We start from the raw sequence: 22,840 nt of genomic DNA, 5'->3' as shown, positions 1-22,840 counted from the left end.
GGCACTGCCAACAGCCAGCAAGGCCGAAGGCAATACCTTAGGCCAGGGCAGTCCAGTCCACAGTGTGTAACAAACCTCAGAGACAATTAACAGGACTAGAATCTAATGTCTACAAAGGTGCAAACAGAATTTTTCTCTCTACAATTAGCCTCAATTTTTTTTTTTTTTTTTTTGCCAAAGATAATCACAGTAAAACTAATTTACTCATATTAAAAAGTTGGCCTGACCATTTATACAAGTGAAATAAGAACACTTGCTGAGACTTTCTGAATTCTGGAGGGATCAGGTAGGGAGAAAAAGTCAATGTTTCACCTTTCTTTACAAAGGTAGGTGTTACCAAATTGTCAATAGATTAAGAGAAATGATTTCTTTAAATCTGGAAAAACAAAACATTAGAGCATCTTTCTCACCTCATGTAGTTCTATGTAATTTAATATTTCTTCAGCTTGAATCTAGTTTTTCATTAGTTTTCTTGACTTTGCCTGATTATTGAGGGTGACAGGGACAGTGATAATCCCAAGAGTTTGGAAAGTTTTTGTTAAGGGTCGTATGATTTGCCCATTGAAGCGGGTGCCTGGAGATCGTGGAAGGTACATCTCAAGTGGGAAGCATGTGTTCTAGCAGTTTCTCTGCCATTGTGAGGGCATCAGCTTTGTAGCAAGGGAAAGGCTTTAACCCATCCAGAAACCACAGACAACAACAAGAACGTATTGATGAGCCATAGGAAGTGGCAGCTGAGTGAAGTCTGGCTTCAGGTGCTCAAAGGACCCCGAGGGAGGAGTTCTGAGGCCTCTGGGGACAGAAATAGTTTCTCCTGTACTGGGTGAAGGAATTTAAAAACTGAAAAATGGGATTTGCCAGGGAGCTGGGAAAAGCCCAGCAGCCATCTTCAGTTTTCCATAGTTCTGACTGTTTGTTGAATTTACAGCCATTGTTCAACCACCTTAATTTCTGTGCTTTAGGAGCAGACTGTTGCCATGTTATAAGGACATCAGGATGCCAAAAGTCTGGCAATGAGGGACTATTCTTTGCAGAGGCAGAGTGAACTTCATCCACATAAGCCAATCTTTATAGATTCTGTGGTTGCTGCCTTTATCTGAAAATCAGCTAAGGAGCTTTCCTGACTTTTAGTGTGAACCTCAATTTTGATGACAGACAACATTTTATCCCAGGACATGTTAGACTCCCAGGAATTTCACATAATTTCTTGAACTCTTATAACATACTTACAAAGACATAACATAAAGAAGGCTTAATGTTATTTCTTACTTGACGACACTTCCCCTGTAATTTAACATATCAGATAAGCTTAATTAGCTTAATGTCTCTCTTTTTATAAGGAGAGAAAACCAATCTTTTGAGATGTTTTAGCGATCCTCTGAAAAATCCCGCTGTTACCTAGAGGTCAAAAAAAGACTTCATTTAGAATCTGATTTTGGGAAGTTTGTCAAAAATATCAAAGAAGTCTTAAAATACTTGCCTAAATAGGACCAAAAATCATTACAAAACAATATTTAATTATCTATCTAACCAAGGTGACATAAAGATTTCAAAGACACATATAGAAGGTTATATAGCCGCAAAACCTTAGCTCTCTGTAATAGGATAGACTCAGCTTTTAACAAAGAGCACAGGAAATTATTTTGATAAAACATAAAATCCCTGCCTTTCAGGCAGATTACTCAAAGATAAAGAAAACTTTTCATAATCCGTTTATCAAGACTAGATTAAAAGCCCAGGAAACCTTGTCCTTATAACAAAAGCAGAGAGAAAACCAAATTCCCATTTTGCACCCACTTCTTTTTGATATTAAAACTCATTTGCTTAATGAAATTCATTCCAATCTTAGCCAGCTCAACCATGCACAACCTTTTGTCAGGGTTCCTCTTCCACAAACTTTCTTTTTTACATTCAGAATTTGTCCTTTCTTCCCCATAACCAGTTTTACTTTAGGACTAATATACTTTCTTAACAAAAATATCTCCATTCCTGTTTAGAAGGAAAGTACCTCAACATAATAAAAGCCATATATGACAAACCCACAGCCAACATCATTCTCAATGGGGAAAAACGGAAAGCCATGCCTCTGAGAACAAGAACAAGAAAAGGGTGCCCACTCTCACCACTCTTATTCAACATAGTACTGGAGGTTTGGGCCAGAGCAATTAGACAAGAAAAAGAAATAAAAGGAATCCAAATAGGCAATGAAGAAGTGAAACTGTTGCTGTTTGCAGGTGACATGATGTTATATAGAGAAAACCCTAAAAAATCCATCAGAAAGCTACTAGAAATAGTCAACAATTATAGCAAAGTTGCAGGGTACAAAAATCAACACACAGAAATCAGTTGCTTTTTATACTCGAATAACAAACTAACAGAAAGAGAACTCAAGAACACAATCCCATTCACAAATAAAATATCTTGGAATAAATTTAACGATGGAGGTGAAAGACCTATACAATGAAAACTACAAGACTTTCCTGAAAGAAATTGATGATATAAAGAGATGGAAGGACATTCCATGCACATGGATTGGAAGAATAAACATACTTAAAATGTCCATACTACCTACAGCAATCTACAGATTCAATGCAATCTCAATCAGAATCCCAATGACACTCTTCATGGAAATAGAACAAAGAATCCTAAAATTCATATGGGGCAATAAAAGACCCCAAATTTCTAAATCTATCCTGAGAAAAAGGAACAAAGCTGGAGGCTTCACAATCCCAGACTTCAAAACATACTCCAAAGCTACAGTAATCAAAACAGCATGGTACTGGTACAAAAACAGGTGCACAGATCAATGGAACAGAATTGAAAGCCCAGAAATAAAACCACACATCTACAGACAGCTGACCTTCAGCAAAGGAGCTGAGAACATACAATGGAGAAAGTAAAGTCTCTTCAACAAATGGTGTTGGGAAAACCTGACAGCTAGATGTAAAAGAATGAAAATAGACTATTTTCTTATACCGTTCACAAAAATAAACTCAAAATGGATCAAAGACTTAAAGGTAAGACCTGAAACCATAAGACTTCCAGAAGAAAATATAGGCAGTACACTCTTTGACATCAGCCTTAAAAGGATCTTTTCAGACACCATGTCTTCTTGGACAAGGCAAACAAAAGAAAGAATAAACAAGTGGGACTTCATCGGACTAAAGAGCTTCTGCAAGGCAAGGGAAAACAGGATTGAAATGAAAAGACAACCCACCAACTGGGAAAAAATATTTGCAAGTCATATATCTGGCAAAGGGTTAAGCTCCATAATATATAAAGAACCCACACAACTCAACAACAAAAAAATAAAAAAATCTGATCAAAAAATGGGCAGGGGATATGAACAGACATTCCTCCAAAGAAGATATATGGATGACCAATAGGCACATGAAAAGATGCTTATCATCACTGATCATCAGGGAAATACAAATCAAAACTACACTAAGATATCAGCTTACACCAGTTAGAATGGCTAAACTAACCAAGACAAAAAATAACAAATGTTGGAGAGATTGTGGAGAAAAAGGAACCCTCATATACTGCTGTGGGAATGCAAACTGGTGCAGCCACTATGTAACAGTATGGCGATTTCTCAAAAAATTAAAAATAGAAATACCATATGACCCAGCCATCCCACTACTCAGTATTTATCCAAAGAACTTGAAATCAGCAATTCAAAGAGACTTCTGCACCCCTATGCTCATTGCAGCACTATTTACAATAGCCAAGATGTGGAAGCAACCTAAGTGCCCATCGACTGAGGACTGGATAAAGAACATATGGTATATTCACAAAGGAATGGAGCACTCCTGGGCTATATGGTCTTCAGGGTTGGCTCATAATAAATTCACCCCAATTTTGATTTATAGATTGTTTATGGATTATTTGCATCAAGATTTCTTGGCATAGTCAGCAGGATTTCAGAGAAACCCACCAGAGACCACCTGGAATCTACATGGAACTGGCATTTGGTACCAATAGGGGCCCACTGAGCACCTGCCCCCCCGACCCTGGATCACTGCATTCTTCAGGTGACCCTGGTGAGTTTCCCTGAAACCTGGACCTCCTTATTTTAAGTTGACGGTCTAGAGTTTATATGAGCTATTTCAAACCTTAAGACTAGGCGTCTTACAGGGGTACCATACATACCCTAGGTAAGAGGAACCAAGGGGGGAATTTCTAGGTAAGGGAAACTTAGGGGTAATTTCCTAGGCCAGGGGAGCCTTGGGGTAACTTTGGAGTGAATGGGTCAGGCTGACCTTTTTAATTTGGCTTTAAACTGGAAAGAATTGTATCCATAAAGTCTGAATAAATTGTTTGTCCAGTGCCCTGAGCTCCCACGGGAGTTTTAGACTGCTGGTGGGTGCAAGGGGCCAAGACACCTAGGAGAGTGCTCATGACCTTTTTGGGGAGTGACATTCACAAGCAGCACACTTCTGACCCACAGCACTGTCCCTAGAGATTATTAAGACTTTATAGTAAAACAAAACTAAAGGAAAAATGGGAACTCAATCTTCTAAAGGCTGACGAGTTCCTGCATGAGCAGCCTTTCCTTGGAACTCTGGCTGGCTTCATGCTGAAACTTACAAGTGCTTAATGAAATGCAGATAGCTGTAAACGGCTGGCAGGATAACCCAGGATAATTGAAAATCTTACCAAGCTTTTTTCACGTTCTGAGAGGTTGGCGTACTAAACATCAGGTTGAGGTCCCAAAATATGATCAGACAAAATGTAGTTTCACCCCATATTGTGGTCAGGGATACTCAGACAGAAATGTAGGTTGCACTCCATCCATGGCTAAGGGTTCTACCAAACTGCTGCCAGCCTCAGGGGAATTACACTGGCCATTAGAAAGAACGTTCCAATTAGATAAGATTATTTAAAAAGTGCACTTAAGAAGTAAAGACTTCAAAATTCCAAAATAACCTTATTGAAAGTTTTGTTGCAAAAAGCTAATAAAGAGTTACATTTAAAATGTACCTGAAGGAATATATTAGGCCATGACTTTACAGACATCTTGGTAGTCTACCCCTAGAGTTAATGAGACTGAGAGATTTTTCTTGGAAACTGCTATATTAAAGATTATTGAAACTGTTCAATACAGCCAGGTAGTTACTGTTTGTCTCAGCTGAAACCTGACAAGGTATTTGAAAGGATTTAGCAACTTATCATCAGAAATTTGGTCAAACTGGAAGTTGATGTTCAGAGCCTGATAGGAATTCTTTTTTAGGCCTTCTTCCCTAAATTAAAATAAAACTAAATACCCAGATGGAAGGAAGAAAATTAGGGTGATGCGGTTGGACAGGTAGAACAACTGTCCTCAACTTACAAACCCTGTAAGACTGGAAAAGCAGCTCTAGAGGCAGTTCAGATTCCACCCAGCTCCTTCATCTCAGAAAGGATCATGGCCCCACCTCTCTGGGAACTGTTATCTGGCCCATCACCAATTCGTAAGACTGAAAGGAAAAAAAGGGAAAAGGCCAAAAAAAATGGCCATAAGCGTCCCCTTGCCCAAAATGTAGCATCTTGGGTGTCTTCTCCACAAATATTAGTAAAAGAGGCTGAAAACAAAATTTGGATTCATAACTAGGGAGCTTTATATTACTGGACCTGATTCATGTCAGTAATTTTAAAACAATAGCTGTGGAGTCTCTGTGTATGTGTGTCTATATGTATGTGATATATGTGTGATATTTTACCTCCGGATGGTATGGCCAAAATTAGGAGCTCTAGTTAATTGGCTAATGTAAGCACTTACATAAGTTATTTCTAAATGCAACTAACCCAAATGTCTTTCAAGTTAACTGGATAAAATTAATCTTTGGTAAATGAAAGCTTATTTAAGATTGTTGATTTAATTAAAATGGACATGTCCTCAGAGTTATAAGCATTGGATATGATGCAGACATGCAGCCTTTATTCTAAATTTGTTGATCAAATAAGCCAATGTTATCTCTATTACAAAACTGGTTAACAAAAATAATAACTTAAACTGATGGCTAATTTTGCCTAATGTCTCATGAAGTTTTGTAGGCAATCTAAATATTTGTTAGGAAGGAGTAAATAGATGTGAAATAGATAAAAGTGTTGGGTGAACTTTTAAAAATAATTATGTTATGGCATGTATATTTAAAATAACTTCAAAACCTTTTGGTAACTTGAAACCTTAAAGTTTTGCTAATTAAATTAAATAATAAAATTTATTGAGTATCTAGGTCATTTCCATGTAAGATAAAATATTAGATGCTAATTATTAAAATACTGAAGTTTATTTACTTTTGGCTTCTTATTACAGAGAAACCAAAAGATGTTTGGGTCTATTAGTAAATATGTCTTCTATTTTATTAAAAGATTGTACTATGAAGCAACATGTTTTTACAAATTATAAAAGGTATTTATAAATTTGCCAAGCCACAAAATGCTAATCTAAAAGATAGTTTATAATTGCTTACTTCTTAGTTTTCATTAAAAATTAAGGTCTGTAAGGGTTAAAAATTCTAATTAATATATATGATGGAAACTACTAAAAATCAATAAGGAAAACATCTTTGTATTCAAGGAAAGATGTATGTTTTCAGCAAAAAAGTTATAAAGAATGGAAATGTTTTTGTTCATTTTGTTAAGAAAGATAAATTTGTCCCAAAGTTCTAAGAGTGGGAAGAAAAGAAAGACATGGGACAAATTCTGAATGTAAAAAGAAAGGTATAGAAGGTTTGTTACAAAGGAACCCTGAAGAAAGAGTTTTATACATGGTCAAATTGGCTCAAATGAAAATAAATTTAATGAAGTGAATAAGTTTTAATATCAGAAGTAAGCTGGTACAAAAATTAGAATTTGGTTTTCTCTTTCTCTTAAAAGGTATAATTTTCTTAAACTCTTAGTCTGCTCTCGATAAAGAGCTTATAAAAGGTTTTTCTTTATTTTTAAGTAAGACTACCTAAAAGACAGAAAATCTGTGCTTGTTAAAATAATTTCCTATGTTCAAAAAAACTGAGGTTTCTCTGTTACGATTTTTTTTACTGTTTCTGTTGTCACTTTGATTGAATGGCTAACTGAGCATTGTTTCATGACACAAGATCAGTAAACACCTGATCTTGTTTGACCACCTTTTGGGAAACATCAGCTGTCTCCTTTTGAAATAATAATAGGACAGCCTATGCAATTAGATGAGGAAATGTATAAATCAACTTTGCTTAAGGGAGATATATTACATTGTTGTCAGGGTCTCATTGAGGTGCTTGAAAGAAATGAAAAGTTGTAGCTGACTCCTTTCACAGAGAGCGCCCAGGAGGTGAAGACCCTAAGGATCATAGACTAGACCCTGGAGAATTTATTTACTTGAAGAGGCATCAAATAAAAGACTCTCTGCAGCTCTATTGGAAAGAACCATACCAGGTACTTTTAACCAATCCATGTGCTGCAGAATTAAAGGGCAGAAACTCATGGACTCACATTTCTCGTTAAAAAAGACTCCTCTGCCTGAGTGGATTTCAACTCCTATTTCTGACACCTGACTTGAGTGACCAAGACAAATACCTCCAAATGGGGATGAGAAGAACACAGCCTCTGTTGTAGACAGCTGTCCCAAGACTCTGGACCAGGCCCGTATTCCCAACCTTATATCTCCTCATTTAAACCCTTGTAATGCTCAAACCATATACCCACTTTATAACTGCTCCATTTAAGGTTTTCAGAATATTATCATGCTTAAAGAAAGTGGTTGATTTGCAACAGACTGGTCTCGAAGGCCACACGTTTATTGGGTGGCTCCTAATGGAACTCAATGGTTATGTGGAACAAATCTCTGACCTTGGCTACTGCCTGGATGGCTAGGACGCTGCACCCTGAGCTTCCCTTGGATGCAGGGAAAGATTCACACTGAGCTAACACCTGTTGCAAATCTTCCTCTCTTTAGGGCCAGATGGGCTCATTCAGTGTTCCGCTGGTATGGCCACTGAGCAGCTGTATTTGTTCCTCCTTTGGGGCTAGAGGATGTCATATCACATATAGAAGCCCTGACGAAATTTACTCAACAAACCCTTAATGATAGTCAAGCAGGAATAGCCTTATTAAATACTAAAATGTCTTTAATGAGAAAGGCTGTTCTTCGAAATAGAATGGGCTTAGATATTCTATCTGTATCCCAAGGTGGTACATGTACAGTCCTTCAAACTGAATGCTGTGTTTTTATACCTGATGAATCTTCCAGTGTGTCATCTCTGCTAAAGCACATGGAAAAGCAGGTCAATGTCTTAAGCGATCCTACAGCTAGTCTTGATTTGTTTGGTTGGCCCCCTTCAGGTATTGGTTTCCTTTTTTGATCCAGATTGCAATTGTAATTGTAAACAATGTGAGCATGAGGAGTCATGGAAAAGCACATGTACAATGTTTGTGCAACAACCTAAAATTAATTGAAAAACCTATGAAATGCTTGTCTGTTAATATATACAACTCTATGCTTGTCCACTATATCCAACTATTTCCCCCCAATGTGGACAACTGGACAAATGAGATAAAAGCTTGGCACTGAGGGACATGATGGACCCAGGGCAGACAGCAACCACTCTGGTCCCGAGGGACAATATTTTGATCATCAATGCTTTCTATCAAAAGATTATAGATCAAAAAGGGTAAAATGATAAGTAAATGACAAGTAATAGGATATAGTGGAGTATATGAGGGAACCATTTGGATTGAAACTAATTCGGCCTCACCTTGTTTTTCCAAAAGGGCCTGACATGGCCTGTTGAACATGCATTGTACACCTGCTTTAAGCATTTACTATGTCCCCAAGACAAGAATGATGCCCTTAAAGATAGGGATGTAACTTCCCCCATATCAGCATTTCTTTAAGGATAAGCATCTCTCCCTAAACTAAGGATTAATTGCTGACCTGCTGCACTCACCTTGTGACCACCCATCTTATGACCACCGACCTGCTGACCACTGATCTGTTGTGCCAGCAAAGCAATCTCATGACAACTGTAAATGGGACACTCCTGTCATATGTGATTGGTGTATGCTCTTTGTTCCAAGATGGAATATAGCCACTCTGTACACCCCACTTCTTTGATGCCCTTCCTTCCTTGGGGAAAGAAGGCCCTGGGATAGTCCTCAGATCTGGCTTATAATAAACTCACCCCAATTTTGATTTATAGATTGATTGTAGATTATTGGCATCAACAAACCCCCTGTGCAGTAATTAACATATTCCTGTTTTATCTTATCTGGAGATCTATTTTTTCTTGTCTAGATATTCAATGAATTTTCCATCACTTATTGTCATTTAGCAAAACTCTAAGATTTCAAGTTCCAAAAGATTTGGAGAAGCTACTTTGAAGTATACATAAAACAATATTTGCACTTAAAATTCCTTATTTAACTAGCATCTATATAATTCATTTGTTCTTAACAATGATACTTAGACTATTCATGAAAATTTCATGAGACGTTAAAGCAATTAGCTATCATTTTAACTTAATCTTTTCTTGTTGACAAATTTTCTAACAGTGATAACATGAGCGTATTTGATTAATAACCCAGGTAGAATAAAAGGTGTATGTTTCCATTATATCCAGTGCTGATAACTCTGAAGACATGCCTATTTTAAAGATTTTTTATTTTTTCCTTTTTCTCCCCAAAGCCCCCCAGTACATAGTTGTATATTTCTCGTTGTGGGTTCTTCTAGTTGTGGTATGTGGGACGCCGCCTCAGCGTGGTCTGACGAGCAGTGCCATGTCCGCGCCCAGGATTCGAACCAACGAAACACTGGGACGCCTGCAGCGGAGCGCGCGAACTTAACCACTCGGCCACGGGGCCAGCCCCAAGACATGCCTATTTTAATTAAACCAACAAACTTAAACAAGCTTTTAATTAACAAGGATTATTTTATAGCATATTAATTTGAAAAACATTTGGGTTAGTTTCTTTTATATTTAGAAGTAATATATGTAAGCTCTTACTTTAAGTTCATTAAGTAGAACTCTTTAGAAAATAATTTTGTTAATACCATCTCGAGGTAGAAAAATATCACTCATATATAATGTACATACATATATATAGGCTGACACAGACAGATCTTATAGCTTTGATTTAAAAATTTTCAGGGGCCGGCCCAGAGGTGCAGCAAAGTGTGCACGTTCTGCGTTGGCAGCCTGGGGTTCGCTGGTTCAGATCCTGGGTGCAGACAGGGCACCACTTGGAAAGCCACGCTGTGGTAGGCATCCCACATATAAAGTAGAGGAAGATGGGCACGGATGTTAGCTCAGGGCCTGCCTTCCTCAGCAAAAAGAGGAGGATTGGCAGCAGTTAGCTCAGGGCTAATCTTCCTCAAAAAAAAAATTTTCAGCCATGAATCAGGTAGAATACAAAACTCCCTACTTTATTAATAATTGTCTCTCTAGCAGATGGAACAAGTTAAGTGTACCTGCTTAAAAGTTTTTGTTGTTGTTAATATTTGTGGAGAAGACTTTTAAGATTTATCTTTTTAGATAAGGATGTGATGAATTAGATTTTTGGGGAGAGAACCTCTCTAGCAGCCTGCATTTGAAAGAAAACATTTCCCCCCTTCTTTTTCTTTTACCTCAGGCTTTGCTGATTGAGGAGCCAGGTTGAGTCTCAGGTGACTGTGGGCTGTTATCTCCTGGAGTGTTTACATTCTAAAAAAATGGAAAAATTTACAACTTCAAAGGATGGAGAGAAAAAAACGCAAGTTTTTTCCTAGGAGTTTCAGGGAAATTCTGATTTAAAATTTTCCTTCAGTCTCAGGAAATAGGGATGGTCAAATAAGAGTTCCTGGAGAAGTTACAAGCCTTTCATGCCTGCTAACACAACATCCATTCTGCAGGATCTGGGCAGTCACTTTGATCATGGATCAAGGAGTAATTTTGACTTTCCAGTCTTATTATTTAAGAAATACATTTTGTAAGGCTATAGCTGCCATAGACAGTGGTTCCTCTGATGGATCTGGGCATAGTAAATTGAGAAACCGCTGGACAGGAAAAACCATTCTACGTGTCGTTAAGAGCATTCATGATTCATGGGAAGAGGTCAAAATACCAACATTAACAGGAGTTTGGAAGAAGTTGATTCTAACCCTCATGGATGACTTTGAGGGGCTCAAGACTTCAGTGGAGGAAGAAACTGCAGATGTGGTGGGAATAGCAGGAGAACTGGAATCAGAAGTGGAGCCTGAAGATGTGACTGAATTGCTGCAACCTCAGGATCAAACTAATAGATCAGGAGCTGCTTCTTATGGATGAGCAAAGAAAGTGGTTTCTTGAAATGAAATCTACTAGTGAAGATGCTGTGAAGATTGTTGAAATGACAACAAAGAATTCAGAATATTACAAAAATTTAGTTGACAAAGCACTCACAGGGTTTGAGAGAACTGACTCCAATTTCGAAAGAAGTTCTAGTGTGGGTACAATGTTACCAAACAGTGTCACATGCTACAGATAAATTATTCGTGAAAGGAAGAGTCAATTGATGCAACAAACTTCACTGTTGGCTATTTGAAGAAATTGTCACAGTCGCTCCAAGTTTCAGCAACCATCACCCTGATCAGTCAGCAGCCATCAAGGCAAGAAGATTACAACACCACCAGCAAAAAGATTACAACTCACTGAAAGTTCAGATGATGGTTAGCATTTGTTAGCAATGAAGTATTTTTAAATTAATGTACGTACATTCTCTTTTTAGACATAAAATGTCTAATGTATGTACATTCTTTTTTTAGACATAAAATAGGCTACAGTGTAGTGTAAACATAACTTTTATATACACTGGGAAACCAAAAAATTCACCTGACTCACTTTATTGTGACATTCACTTTATTGCAGTGGTCTGGAACAGAACCCACAACATCTCCAAGGTATGCCTGTATAGTTTCAGCTCTTAGATTTAGATCTTTGATCCATTTTGAATGAATTTTTGTAAGTGGTGTGAGGTGGGAGTCTGACTTCATTCATTTGCATGTGGAGATCCAGTTGTTGCAGCACAGTGTGTTCAAAAGGTTATTCTCTCCCCCAGTGAATTGCTTTGGCTCTCTTGTCAAAAATCAACTGGCCATCATATACGACAAACCCATAGCCAACATCATACTCAATGGGCAAAAACTGAACGCCATCCCCCTGAAAACAGGAACGAGACAAGGATGCCCTCTATCACCACCCTTATTTAACATAGTACTGGAGGTCCTGGCCAGAGCAATCAGGCAAGTAAAAGGAATAAAAGGAATCCAAATAGGGAGGGAAGAAGTGAAACTCTCCCTGTTTGCAGAGGACGTGATCTTATATATAGAAAACCACAAAGAATCCATTGGAAAACTGTTACAAGTAATCAACAACTACAGCAAAGTTGCAGGGTATAAAATCAATTTGCATAAATCAGTAGCATTTCTATACTCCAGTAATGAACCAACAGAAAAAGAACTCAAGAATACAATACCATTCACAATCGCAACAAAAAGAATAAAATACCTTGGGGTAAATTTAACTAAGGAAGTGAAAGACCTATATAATGAAAATTACAAGGCCTTTCTGAGAGAATTGGATGACGACATAAGGAGATGGAAAGACATTCCATGTACATGGATTGGAAGAATAAACATAGTTAAAATGTCCGTTCTACCTAAAGCAATCTACAGATTCAACACAATCCCAATCAGAATCCCAATGACATTCTTTACAGAGTTAGAACAAAGAATCCTAAAATTCATATGGGGCAAGAAAAGACCCAGAATTTCTAAAGCAATCCTGAGAAAAAAGAACAAAACGGGAGGCATCACAATCCCTGACTTCAAAACATACTACAAAGCTACAGTAATCAAAACAGCATGGTACTGGTACAAAAGCAGGTGCACAGATCAATGGAACAGAATTGAAAGCCCAGAAATAAAACCACACATCTATGGACAGCTAATCTTCAACAAAGGAGCTGAGGGCATACAATGGAGAAAAGAAAGTCTTTTCAACAAATGGTGCTGGGAAAACTGGAAAGCCACATGTAAAAGAATGAAAATTGACCATTCTTTTTCACCATTCACCAAAATAAACTCAAAATGGATCAAAGACCTAAAGGTGAGACCTGAAACCATAAGGCTTCTAGAAGAAAACGTAGGCAGTACACTCTTTGACATCAGTATTAAAAGGATCTTTTCGGACACCATGCCTTCTCAGAGAAGGGAAACAATAGAAAGAATAAACAAATGGGACTTCCTCAGATTAAAGAGCTTCTTCAAGGCAAATGAAAACAGGATTGAAACAAAAAAACAACCCACTAATTGGGAAAAAATATTTGCAAGTCATATATCCGACAAAGGGCTAATCTCCATAATATATAAAGAACTCTCGCAACTCAACAACCAAACATCAAACAACCCAATCAAAAAATGGGCTGGAGACATGAACAGACATTTCTCCAAAGAAGATATACTGATGGCCAATAGGCACATGAAAAGATGCTCATCATCGCTGATCATCAGGGAAATACAAATCAAAACTACACTAAGATATCACCTTACACCCGTTAGAATGACAAAAATATCTAAAACTAATAGCAACGAATGTTGGAGAGGTTGCAGAGAAAAAGGAACCCTCATACACTGCTGGTGGGAATGCAAACTGGTGCAGCCACTATGGAAAACAGTATGGAGATTACTCAAAAAATTAAAAATAGAACTACCATACGATCCAGCCATCCCACTACTGGGTATATATCCAAAGAGCTTGAAGTCAGCAATCCCAAAAGTCCTATGCACCCCAATGTTTATTGCAGCACTGTTTACAATAGCCAAGATTTGGAAGCAACCGAAGTGTCCAGCAACAGACGAATGGATAAAGAAGATGGGGTACATATATACAATGGAATACTACTCAGCTGCAAAACAGAACAAAATCATTCCATTTGCAATAACATGGATGGACCTTGAGAGAATTATGTTAAGTGAAATAAGCCAGCGAGAGAAGGACAATCTGTGTATGACTCCACTCATATGAGGAATTTAAAATTATGGACTAAGAACAGTTTAGTGGATACCAGGGGAAAGGTGGGGTCGGGGGTGGGCACAAAGGGTGAAATGGTGCACCTACAACATGACTGACAAACATTAATGTACACCTGAAATTTCACAAGATTGTAACCTATCAATAACTCAATAAAAAAAAAAGAAAAAAAAAAGAAAAGCTAATCAGCCACCTCTTAAAAAAAAAAAATCAACTGGCCATCAAGAGAATGAGAAGACAAGGCACAGACTAGGAGAAAATATTTGTAAAGACATATCTGACAAAGGATTGTTATCCAAAATGTTCAAAGAACTCTTAAAAATCAACTATAAGAAAACCAAGATCCCAATTAAAAATGGGCAAAAGATCTGAACAGACACCTCATGAAAGAAGACATACAGTTGGCAAATAAGCCTATGAAAAGATGCTCCACATAATATGTCATTAGGGAATTGCAAATTTAAAGAACAACGTGATACCACCACACACCTGATAGAATGGCAATAATCCAACACACTGAGAGCACCAAATGTTGCTGAGGATGTGGAGCAACAGGAATGTTCACTCATTGCTGCTGGGAATGCAATATGGCACAGCCATTTTGGAAGACAGTTCGGCAGTTTTTTACAAAACTAAAGAAACGATTGAACAACCACACTCCTTGCATTTACCCAAATGAATTGAAAACTTGTGCCCACACAAAATCCTGCACATGGATGTTTACAGCAGCTTCATTCATAATCACCAAAACTTGGCAGCAACCAGGATGTCCTTCAGTAGGCGAATGGATAAATAAACTGTGGACCATCCAGACAAGAAATATTACTCAGTGTCTAAAATAAAGGCTATCAAGCCAGGAAAAGACATAAGACAACCTTAATGCATATTACTAAGTGAAAAAGGCCAATCTCAAAAGGCTACATACTGTGTAATTCCCACTATATGACATTCTGGAAAGACAAAACTATGGAGGCAGTGAAAAGATCAGTGGTTGCCAGTGTTTACTGGGGAGGAAGGGCAGAATAGGTGAAGCACAGAGGACTTTTAGGGCTTACTGTAATAGTGTGCACACGTCATTATACATTTGTCAAAACCCAGGGAATGTACAATACCAAGAGTGAGCCCTAATGTAGACCGTGGACTGTAGTTGATAATAATGTGTCAATTTAGATTCAACAGTTACAACAGATGTACTAATCTGGTGGGGGATGTTGATAGTGGGGAAGCTGTGCATGTGGAGGGGCTGGGTGTATATGGGAATTCTACCTTCTGCTCAATTTTGATGTGAACCTAAAACTTCTCTAAAAAATAAAGTCTATTTTTTAAAAAAATCAACTGGCTATAAATTTAAAAAAAATTAATTGCCCTTATTTTTGGACTCTCAATTCTATTCCATTGATCTATATATCTCTCATTATTTCAGTAACAGACTGTTATGATTACTGTAGCTTTGCAGTCAGGTTAGAAATCAGAAAGTGTAAGTCCTCCAACTTTGTTCTTTGTCAAAATTGTTTTGGCTCTTCTGGGTCCCTTTCATCTCCACACGAATTTTAGGATCAACTTGATAATTTCTGCAAAATAGGGAATTGGGATTTTGATAGGGATTGCACTGAATCTCTACACCAGCTTGGGGAGTATTGCCATCTTTACAATATTAACTTTTCCAGTCCATGAACGTGGGATGTCTTTCCACTTATTTAGGTCTTCTTTAATTTCTTTCAAAGATGTCTAGTCGTTTTCAGTGTACAGGTCTTGCATTCATTTTGTTAAGTTTATTCTAAGTATGTTTATACGTAAATTTATTCTTTTTGACTCTAAGCAGGCAGAATTGTTCTCTTAATTTCATTTCCAGATTGTTCATTGTTAGTGTAGAGAAATACAGTAGGTTTTTGTATATTGATTTTGTATCCTGCGCCTTTGCTGAACTGGTTTATCCATTCTAATATTTTTTGTGTGGATTCCTTAGGGTTTTTCTCTACTTAAGATCATGTCATCTGAGGCCAGAGATAGTTTTACTCCTCCCTTTCCAATCTGGATTCCTTTTATTTCGTGTTCTCCCCTAATTGTCATGACCAGAGCCCCCTGCCGGGAGCCGTGGCTACATCATTTGATCGGCTGTTTGACAGGGTCCAGCCGATTAACGCCGAGGGGTGCAGGGTCACCCCTTGGTGAAGAATAACCGGCCGGCCCCTCACATAGTTCTGAAACCTGTGCTGCTTTTAATTGCCCTTCATTCCTTTTCCTTTCTTAACCTCCAGTTTTCACTCCTTTGGGTGGCTGCTTGGGAGGCACTACCTCCTGGGAAAATTAGACATAGTAAGAGAATGTGACCACCTGCAGGTAACTTTCAAGATATTTTTCAGTTAATTAATGGAGGAGCACATAGTCCCTTTTTGAGACAAGCAGAAAGGAACCCTGCCCAGATAAGATGTCGAATTAGGTTTATGGCCTCCATCTGGTTAATGTTTCCTTCTCCCTCCAGTTCTTTGTCTAAATACATATGCATCATCTTTCCCAGTTTGCTGGTTAATTGGATGATCAAGAAGTATCTATATATTATTCTTGACCTTCTGCTTTCTGCTAAAATGTTATAGAGGTTTTCTCCTAAAAGCAATAAATAATAAATAATTGATGAGTAGAAGGGCCGAGGGGTGCAGGGATGCCCCTCAGTGAAGAATGGCTGGCCGACACCCCTGATACTTTCTGAATTATATGCATGCTTTTTATCAAGGTTATGTCTATACTTATTTCTGTTTTTTATTCTTGAAGATATATAGTTTAGCTTAGCTTTTCAGCCCTTTACTTTACTAACAAAATGATATCTTCTCCGGGCAGTGCGCTTAAGGGACTGTTAGCTCCACAATCTAAAAGACAAAGGAATGCTTTCACCCCCTAAAGGGCGCGGGAATGTAAAGATGTTTAACTGCCCGCTGAGAATGCAGATAGCCCTGGGGATAAGATACCCTGGAGTTGCCTTTTGTTCCCATTAACCATCCACACTAATGGTGTAAATGATTGAGGTAGGGGGGATGGCTCCCCCAGGATGTAACCAGACGGAATGCTGTCCTGTCCGGAGGTCTGGACCTTCTCTCTTTGATTTAACTTTACCATGAATTACAACAGATGTCTAGGTACCTATCTCTTTTAGCTTAGAGACAACAAACACTAGTTAATTGTGGAGAAGACTACCACTAACCTTATGCTCTATAGAATAGAATGCTAATAAATATTCTTGTGCTTGTTTTTTACTTCCTTATCTCTCTGAGAATATTTGTAGAGCTATTTCTGTACTAATCCTGAAAAATATATAAATGACACTTGTGCACAGTAAAGTTGGACTTGCTAACACCAACCCAAGTCTCACATCCTCTTTATTTTCCCCTCATTGCGCCGACGCCATCCAGCCCTCAGGAACCTGGACTCAGCCGGGGCGGGACTCTGGCAGCCCCCAGTAAAATGTTGGATACAAGTGAAGAGACGACCTCCCGATGTTGTTCCTGAGCAAAGGGAAAGCTTTCAGTGTCTCACCACTGAGCACAGCAGCCGAGGGATTTTCACGGATGGTCTTCATCAGTTTGAGGGCGGTCTCTTCTAGTCCAGCTTTGTGGACTGTTTTTTCTGTGTCTGTTGAGACCATCATGTGGTTTTTGTCCTTTATTCTATTAGTATGGCATATTACACTGATTGACTTTCATTTGTTAAATCAATCTTGCATTCCTGGGATAAATCCCGCTTGGTCTTTTTTATATGTTGCTGGATTCGATTTGCTAATACTCAGTCTAGCAGTCCTGCATCTATATTCATAAATGATATTGGTCTGTAGTTTTCTTTCTTTGTGATGTCTTTGTTGGGTTTGGTGTCAGGGTGCTCCTGGCTGTGTAGGATGAGGTAGGAAGCATTCTCTCTTCTTCTCCTTGTATTTTTGGTGCTTTCTCTTCACTGCATCTCCATGTGTTGCTCTGTGTAACTGCCTTGCTCGCTGGGGTCCAGCACTTGGCCCAGCCATGTCCCTGGAAGTTTACAGTTTACTGTGTCGACCATGCTTGGCCACGAGTATCCATTGGATGTTGGCCCCTGTGAAGGGGGTGTGGTGAGAGCCCCTCTCTGGGTGGATAAAAAGTCAGTGCTCTGAAACCCTGCACTCCAGCTCTCAGGTGGCCATCGGTCAGGCCTTGGGGGAGCTCCTGTTACACAACTGCCCAGGTCTCTTGGTTGGAAATGCATTTTTCTGGGTTTCTGTGAAGGCGTTTCAGAACAAGGAACTCTGCTCAGTTATGTTTAGGCCACAAGGAGCGAGGTGCGGGAGGTGTCACCCCTGCAGGAAGTGGGAGCCCATCTGAGAAGCTCCTCAAGACAACGTCAGCCACATACCAGAAGGGATATGTGAGACACCGCCTCAGTGTGGCCTGATGCGTGGTGCCATGCTTGTGCCCAGGATCCGAAGCAGCGAAACCCTCGACCTCCGAAGCGGAGCATATGATCTTAACCAGTCAGCCACGGGGCCAGCCCCAGGCAGAGTGTTCTAAGTGGCACCGTCTCGCCTGGGAGTCCACCAAACTGTCACCAGCCACTGAGCCAGACAGCCTGCAGGTGCCCCTAACGTCCTATTCCACAAACTGCATGTAAACCTGACAACATGGAGAGAGTTCTGGGGGAAGAGGATGACTGTTTTGGTTTTGCTTTGCTTGGATGGATGGTCCTCATTTTGCTGTAAACAAGTTCACACCCTGTCACACCAGCCTTTCCACTTTCAAAGGAGTGGGAAGAGCAGAAGGACAAAGACCACTCAGCCCCAGGAATAAATAAGCCTGAGGGGGTTTGTGATGGTCACATGATGAGACAGGTGATGGATCCCCATGATGCAGGGACTGGCATGGAGCAGATGCTCAGTCCACAACACCTCTCACGGATATCCACAAGTGAGAGCTGCTGTTAGGGTCCCCCAGGGTCCTCCAAGCTTGACAGGTGCTCCTGGGCTGGGAGGGGCTGCCATTGGGGTCTGAGGGGCCCTAGGGGTGCCCCAAGTTGGAGGGCTGGAGGTGGTCCCCAGGGGTCTGCTTGCCTCCTTTCAGGACACTGTCTGTAGCTGGAAGCTCAGAACAGAACAGCCAGCACGAGTTCTGCCAATTCACAGAACCCTCCCCACAGCCGGGCACTCCCTCGTCAGTGGGTGAGGGTGGCTTACTGCCATCCCATTGTGCCAGAGGTCAGGGACTGCCCAGGGCCTCCAAGCCACATTCAGACCCTCATCTTACCAGCGTCTTGCCTGACTCCCGCAGCCCCCACACCTCACAGGGTCGAGGGGCCTGGATGGTGCCCCGCTGGTGGAGTCAGTGTGTTGGGATGAGAGATCAAGGCGGGTGTCTGCAGCAGTGGCTCCAGACCCCACCCAGACCTGGACCTTAGCCTCCACTGGCCTCCCAAGGCCACCTTGGTGACCTGGGCTAGTCAGTTACCTGGGCTTCCTCATCTGTGAACCGGGCACAGTCACAGGGCTTACCTAGAACCTGGGGAGCGCTGGTCCTGACCGTGTGAGGAGTGGGTAGCGTGGTCTGAGTACGCGTGGGACCACGAGGCAGGGCCCAGCGCTGGATCTGGAGCCCGGGATGGGGCGGGCCTTGCGCACAGGCGGCGCGGGCGGGGCGGGCGCAGCACGCAGAGAGGAGGAGGCGGTGACAGCAGGTGAGTCACAGTAAGTCCTGTGGGGACGGACTCAGGCCAGAGAGGAGGCGAAGGCTCAGGTACCTGGGGACAGGGACGCGGCAGAAGTGGCTAGCGCAGCGGCGGCAGCGTGTGGGGGCGCGGGGGCGGAGCGCGAGGCTTTGGCTTGAGGCTCAGAGCAGGGTGCGCTGATACACCAGCCCGACGAGGCGGGGGTTGGGGGGATGAACGCCTCTGTCTGAGGTCCGGTGGCTGCCTGGGCTGCTGCCAGGGCCACAGAGTCGCTCCTGTTCCGGGTCCTGGAGACCTGGCCCAGCTCCCGGGAATCCTCGGGTTTCCACCCTGCTCTGGGATCCCAGACCACTGGAGCGGTTCCTAGCCGGGCTCCCTGGGGCTGCCCCCTACCCACTCTCAGAGCCCCTCCCAATCATCCAGTTCCTTGCCCAGGAGGCAGGCCGAAGGGATCCCCATGCTTCCCTGTGGCCTCCTGCCCACCCTGCTGGCAGGCCCTGAGCCTGCCTCATCCAGCCCTCCAGCTGCCAGTGGTTCCAGGCTTGGGTCCCCAGGGCAGGGTCAGAGCAAGGATTGAAGGCTGGTCAGGACCCAGGGCAGCCTATCACTCCTCTCTGGCTCTCGTAGGTGCCGGCAGCTGGCTTGGTGCTTGTCTCAGCCACCCACCATGGCCCAGGAGCTGCCCAGCACTGCCAGCCTGGCATGCTTCTGCCAGAAGCTGAACCGGCTGAAGCCACTGGAGTACACCATGGAGACATCGCTGCGGCGCTGCTTGACCACGCTGGACCTGACCCTACTGGGTGTGGGTTGCATGGTGGGCTCAGGCCTCTATGTGCTCACAGGCACTGTAGCCAAGGAGATGGCTGGCCCTGCGGTGCTCATGTCTTTCGGTGTGGCCGCCGTGGCCTCCCTGCTTGCAGCCCTGTGCTATGCAGAGTTTGGGGCACGTGTGCCCCGCACTGGCTCTGCCTACCTGTTCACCTATGTGTCCATAGGTGAGCTGTGGGCCTTCCTCATCGGCTGGGATGTGCTCCTTGAGTACCTCATTGGTGGGGCTGCCACGGCCCGCGCCTGGAGCAGCTACCTGGACTCCATCTTTAGCCACCGCATCCGCAACTTCACTGAGGCCCATGTGGGCATCTGGCAGGTGCCCTTCCTGGCCCGGTACCCGGACTTCTTGGCTGCTGGCATTGTACTTTTGGCCTCCACATTCATCTCCTGCGGAGCCCGCATCTCTTCCTGGGTCAACCGCACCTTCTCTGCCATCAGCCTGGCCATCATCCTCTTCATCATCATCCTGGGGTTTGTCCTGGCCCGCCCACACAACTGGAGTGCTGAGGAGGGTGGCTTTGCACCCTTTGGCTTCTCTGGCATCATGACTGGCACTGCCACCTGCTTCTACGCCTTTGTGGGCTTTGATGTCATTGCTGCCTCCAGCGAGGAGGCCCGGAACCCGAAGCGAGCAGTGCCTATGGCCATCGCCATCTCACTTGGCCTGGCGGCTGGTGCTTATATCCTCGTCTCCACTGTGCTCACCCTCATGGTGCCCTGGCACAGCCTGGACCCTAACTCAGCACTCGCTGATGCCTTCTACCAGCGAGGCTATAGCTGGGCGGGCTTCATCGTGGCGGCTGGCTCCATCTGCGGTAAGGGGCCCTTCTGGACAATGAGGGAGGGAACAGGGTGGTGGGGCCCTGCCCTAAGCCTCCAGGGAGCATATCTCCATCTGGGCCTGTGCTCCCAGTTGCATCCTGGGCCCAGGAAGGTGCTAATGATTAAACTCTCCACCCGGGCTTGTTGGGAGGGACCTCCTCACCGCCCCTCCCAGTTGTACATAGAATGTCAGTTCTGGGCATGCACTTCCAGATCCTGCCAGGCAGAGGGACTCAGCCCCCATCAGATTCTTCAGTGGGCCTGTCACCTCAACTGGGGTGTCCCATTCCTGGGTGGTGAGGGGGAACAATCCAGCACCCACATACACTCAGGCTCACTCTCAGAGCCCAGAAAACTCATGCCCATGTTCCCAAGGGGCCACCCATGCCCTGGCCCCCAGCAGCAGCCCTTGGTGGGCCTGCCCACCACGCCGACCTCTCTCCCACACTCTGTCACAGCCATGAACACTGTCCTGCTCACCGCCCTCTTTTCCCTGCCTCGCATCATCTATGCCATGGCCGTCGACGGGCTCTTCTTCCACGTGTTTGCCCATGTGCACCCCCGGACCCAGGTGCCTGTGGTGGGCATCCTGGTGTTTGGGGCCCTCATGGCTTTCCTGGTGCTGCTGCTGGACCTTGAGGCACTGGTCCAGTTCCTGTCCATCGGCACACTGATGGCCTACACCTTCGTGGCCACGAGCATTATTGTGCTACGCTTCCAAAAGGCCCCTCCAGCCAGTTCCCTGGGCCCAGCCAGCCCTGGCCCCATGGCCAAGGAGTACAACTCCTTCTCAGACCACATACAACTGGTGGGCACAGAGCCAGCCTCAGCCCCTGAGCCTGGGCAGCTGCGACCAGCCCTGAGGCCCTACCTCGGCTTCCTGGGTGGGTGCAGACCCGGAGCCGCCGTGGCTTGGGCACTCGGTGTCCTGGTGGCCTCGGCCATCACCCTGGGCTGCGTGCTGGTCTTCGGGGACTCGGCCCTGCAACTCCCGCCCTGGGGCTACACCCTGCTGCTCCTGCTCAGCTCCGCCACGTTTCTGCTCAGTCTCCTCGTCCTGGGGGCCCACCAGCAATAGCACCGGCAGGACACCTTTCAGGTACTTCCTCCAGCCAGCACCCACCGCGCTCAGCCCAGCCAGCTCCCTTTGCCCCTTCCTTCTCTGCCATGGCAGGATGCACCAGGGCCTCAGGGTGGGGGAGGCCAGTGCCCCACACCCTGCTCTCTGCATGGCGGGTGGGCCCTTGTCTCTGGAATCTCCAGAGGCAGAGAAGGGCTCTGCGGACTCCAGAGAAATCAGGCCCTGGGCCAGCAGCCCCTCCCTGCAGCCCAGCCCAGCCCAGCCCTTGTCTCCTCAGGTTCCCATGGCGCCCCTGACTCCCGCCCTGAGCATCCTCCTCAACGTCGTCCTCATGCTGAAGCTGAGCTACCTGACCTGGCTGCGCTTCTCCATCTGGCTGCTGATCGGTGAGTGGGGGCCAGGCTGGGACCCCGGGGGGCGCTGCAGG

General features: G+C 43.3%; 1 protein-coding gene and 1 long non-coding RNA gene across 20 annotated transcripts in view; one reads left to right on the top strand and one right to left on the bottom strand.

Moving 5' to 3' along the window:
• LOC100051903 (cationic amino acid transporter 4) overlaps positions 1–22,840 on the top strand; it is a 40,457-nt gene that overhangs the window by 16,241 nt on the left and 1,376 nt on the right. For 4 of the 18 annotated variants that reach the window (XM_070275206.1, XM_023646665.2, XM_070275207.1 and 1 more), the window contains 3 exons: positions 20,307–21,325; positions 21,791–22,431; positions 22,691–22,799. In XM_070275206.1, coding sequence (XP_070131307.1) covers positions 20,347–21,325; positions 21,791–22,410 — 1,599 coding nt within the window. In that variant the 5' untranslated portion in view covers positions 20,307–20,346 and the 3' untranslated portion in view covers positions 22,411–22,431; positions 22,691–22,799. The other 14 variants (XM_023646666.2, XM_070275200.1, XM_070275201.1 and 11 more) reach the window with 8 other exon arrangements.
• LOC102148449 (uncharacterized) lies at positions 145–20,417 on the bottom strand. 2 transcript variants are annotated; one of them, XR_011441281.1, is made up of 5 exons: positions 19,507–20,417; positions 10,586–10,661; positions 5,333–5,459; positions 4,660–4,843; positions 145–1,398 (listed from the first exon to the last, which is right to left on the bottom strand). It is a non-coding gene; the product is annotated as an uncharacterized lncRNA (long non-coding RNA). The 2 variants fall into 2 exon arrangements; XR_011441280.1 differs by having other exon boundaries at positions 5,337–5,459; positions 19,507–19,862.

The sequence above is a fragment of the Equus caballus genome, chromosome 8 (assembly GCF_041296265.1).
Source record: "Equus caballus isolate H_3958 breed thoroughbred chromosome 8, TB-T2T, whole genome shotgun sequence".
NCBI classification, from domain to species: Eukaryota; Metazoa; Chordata; class Mammalia; order Perissodactyla; family Equidae; genus Equus; species Equus caballus.
This window is presented reverse-complemented; position numbering and strand designations above follow the sequence as displayed.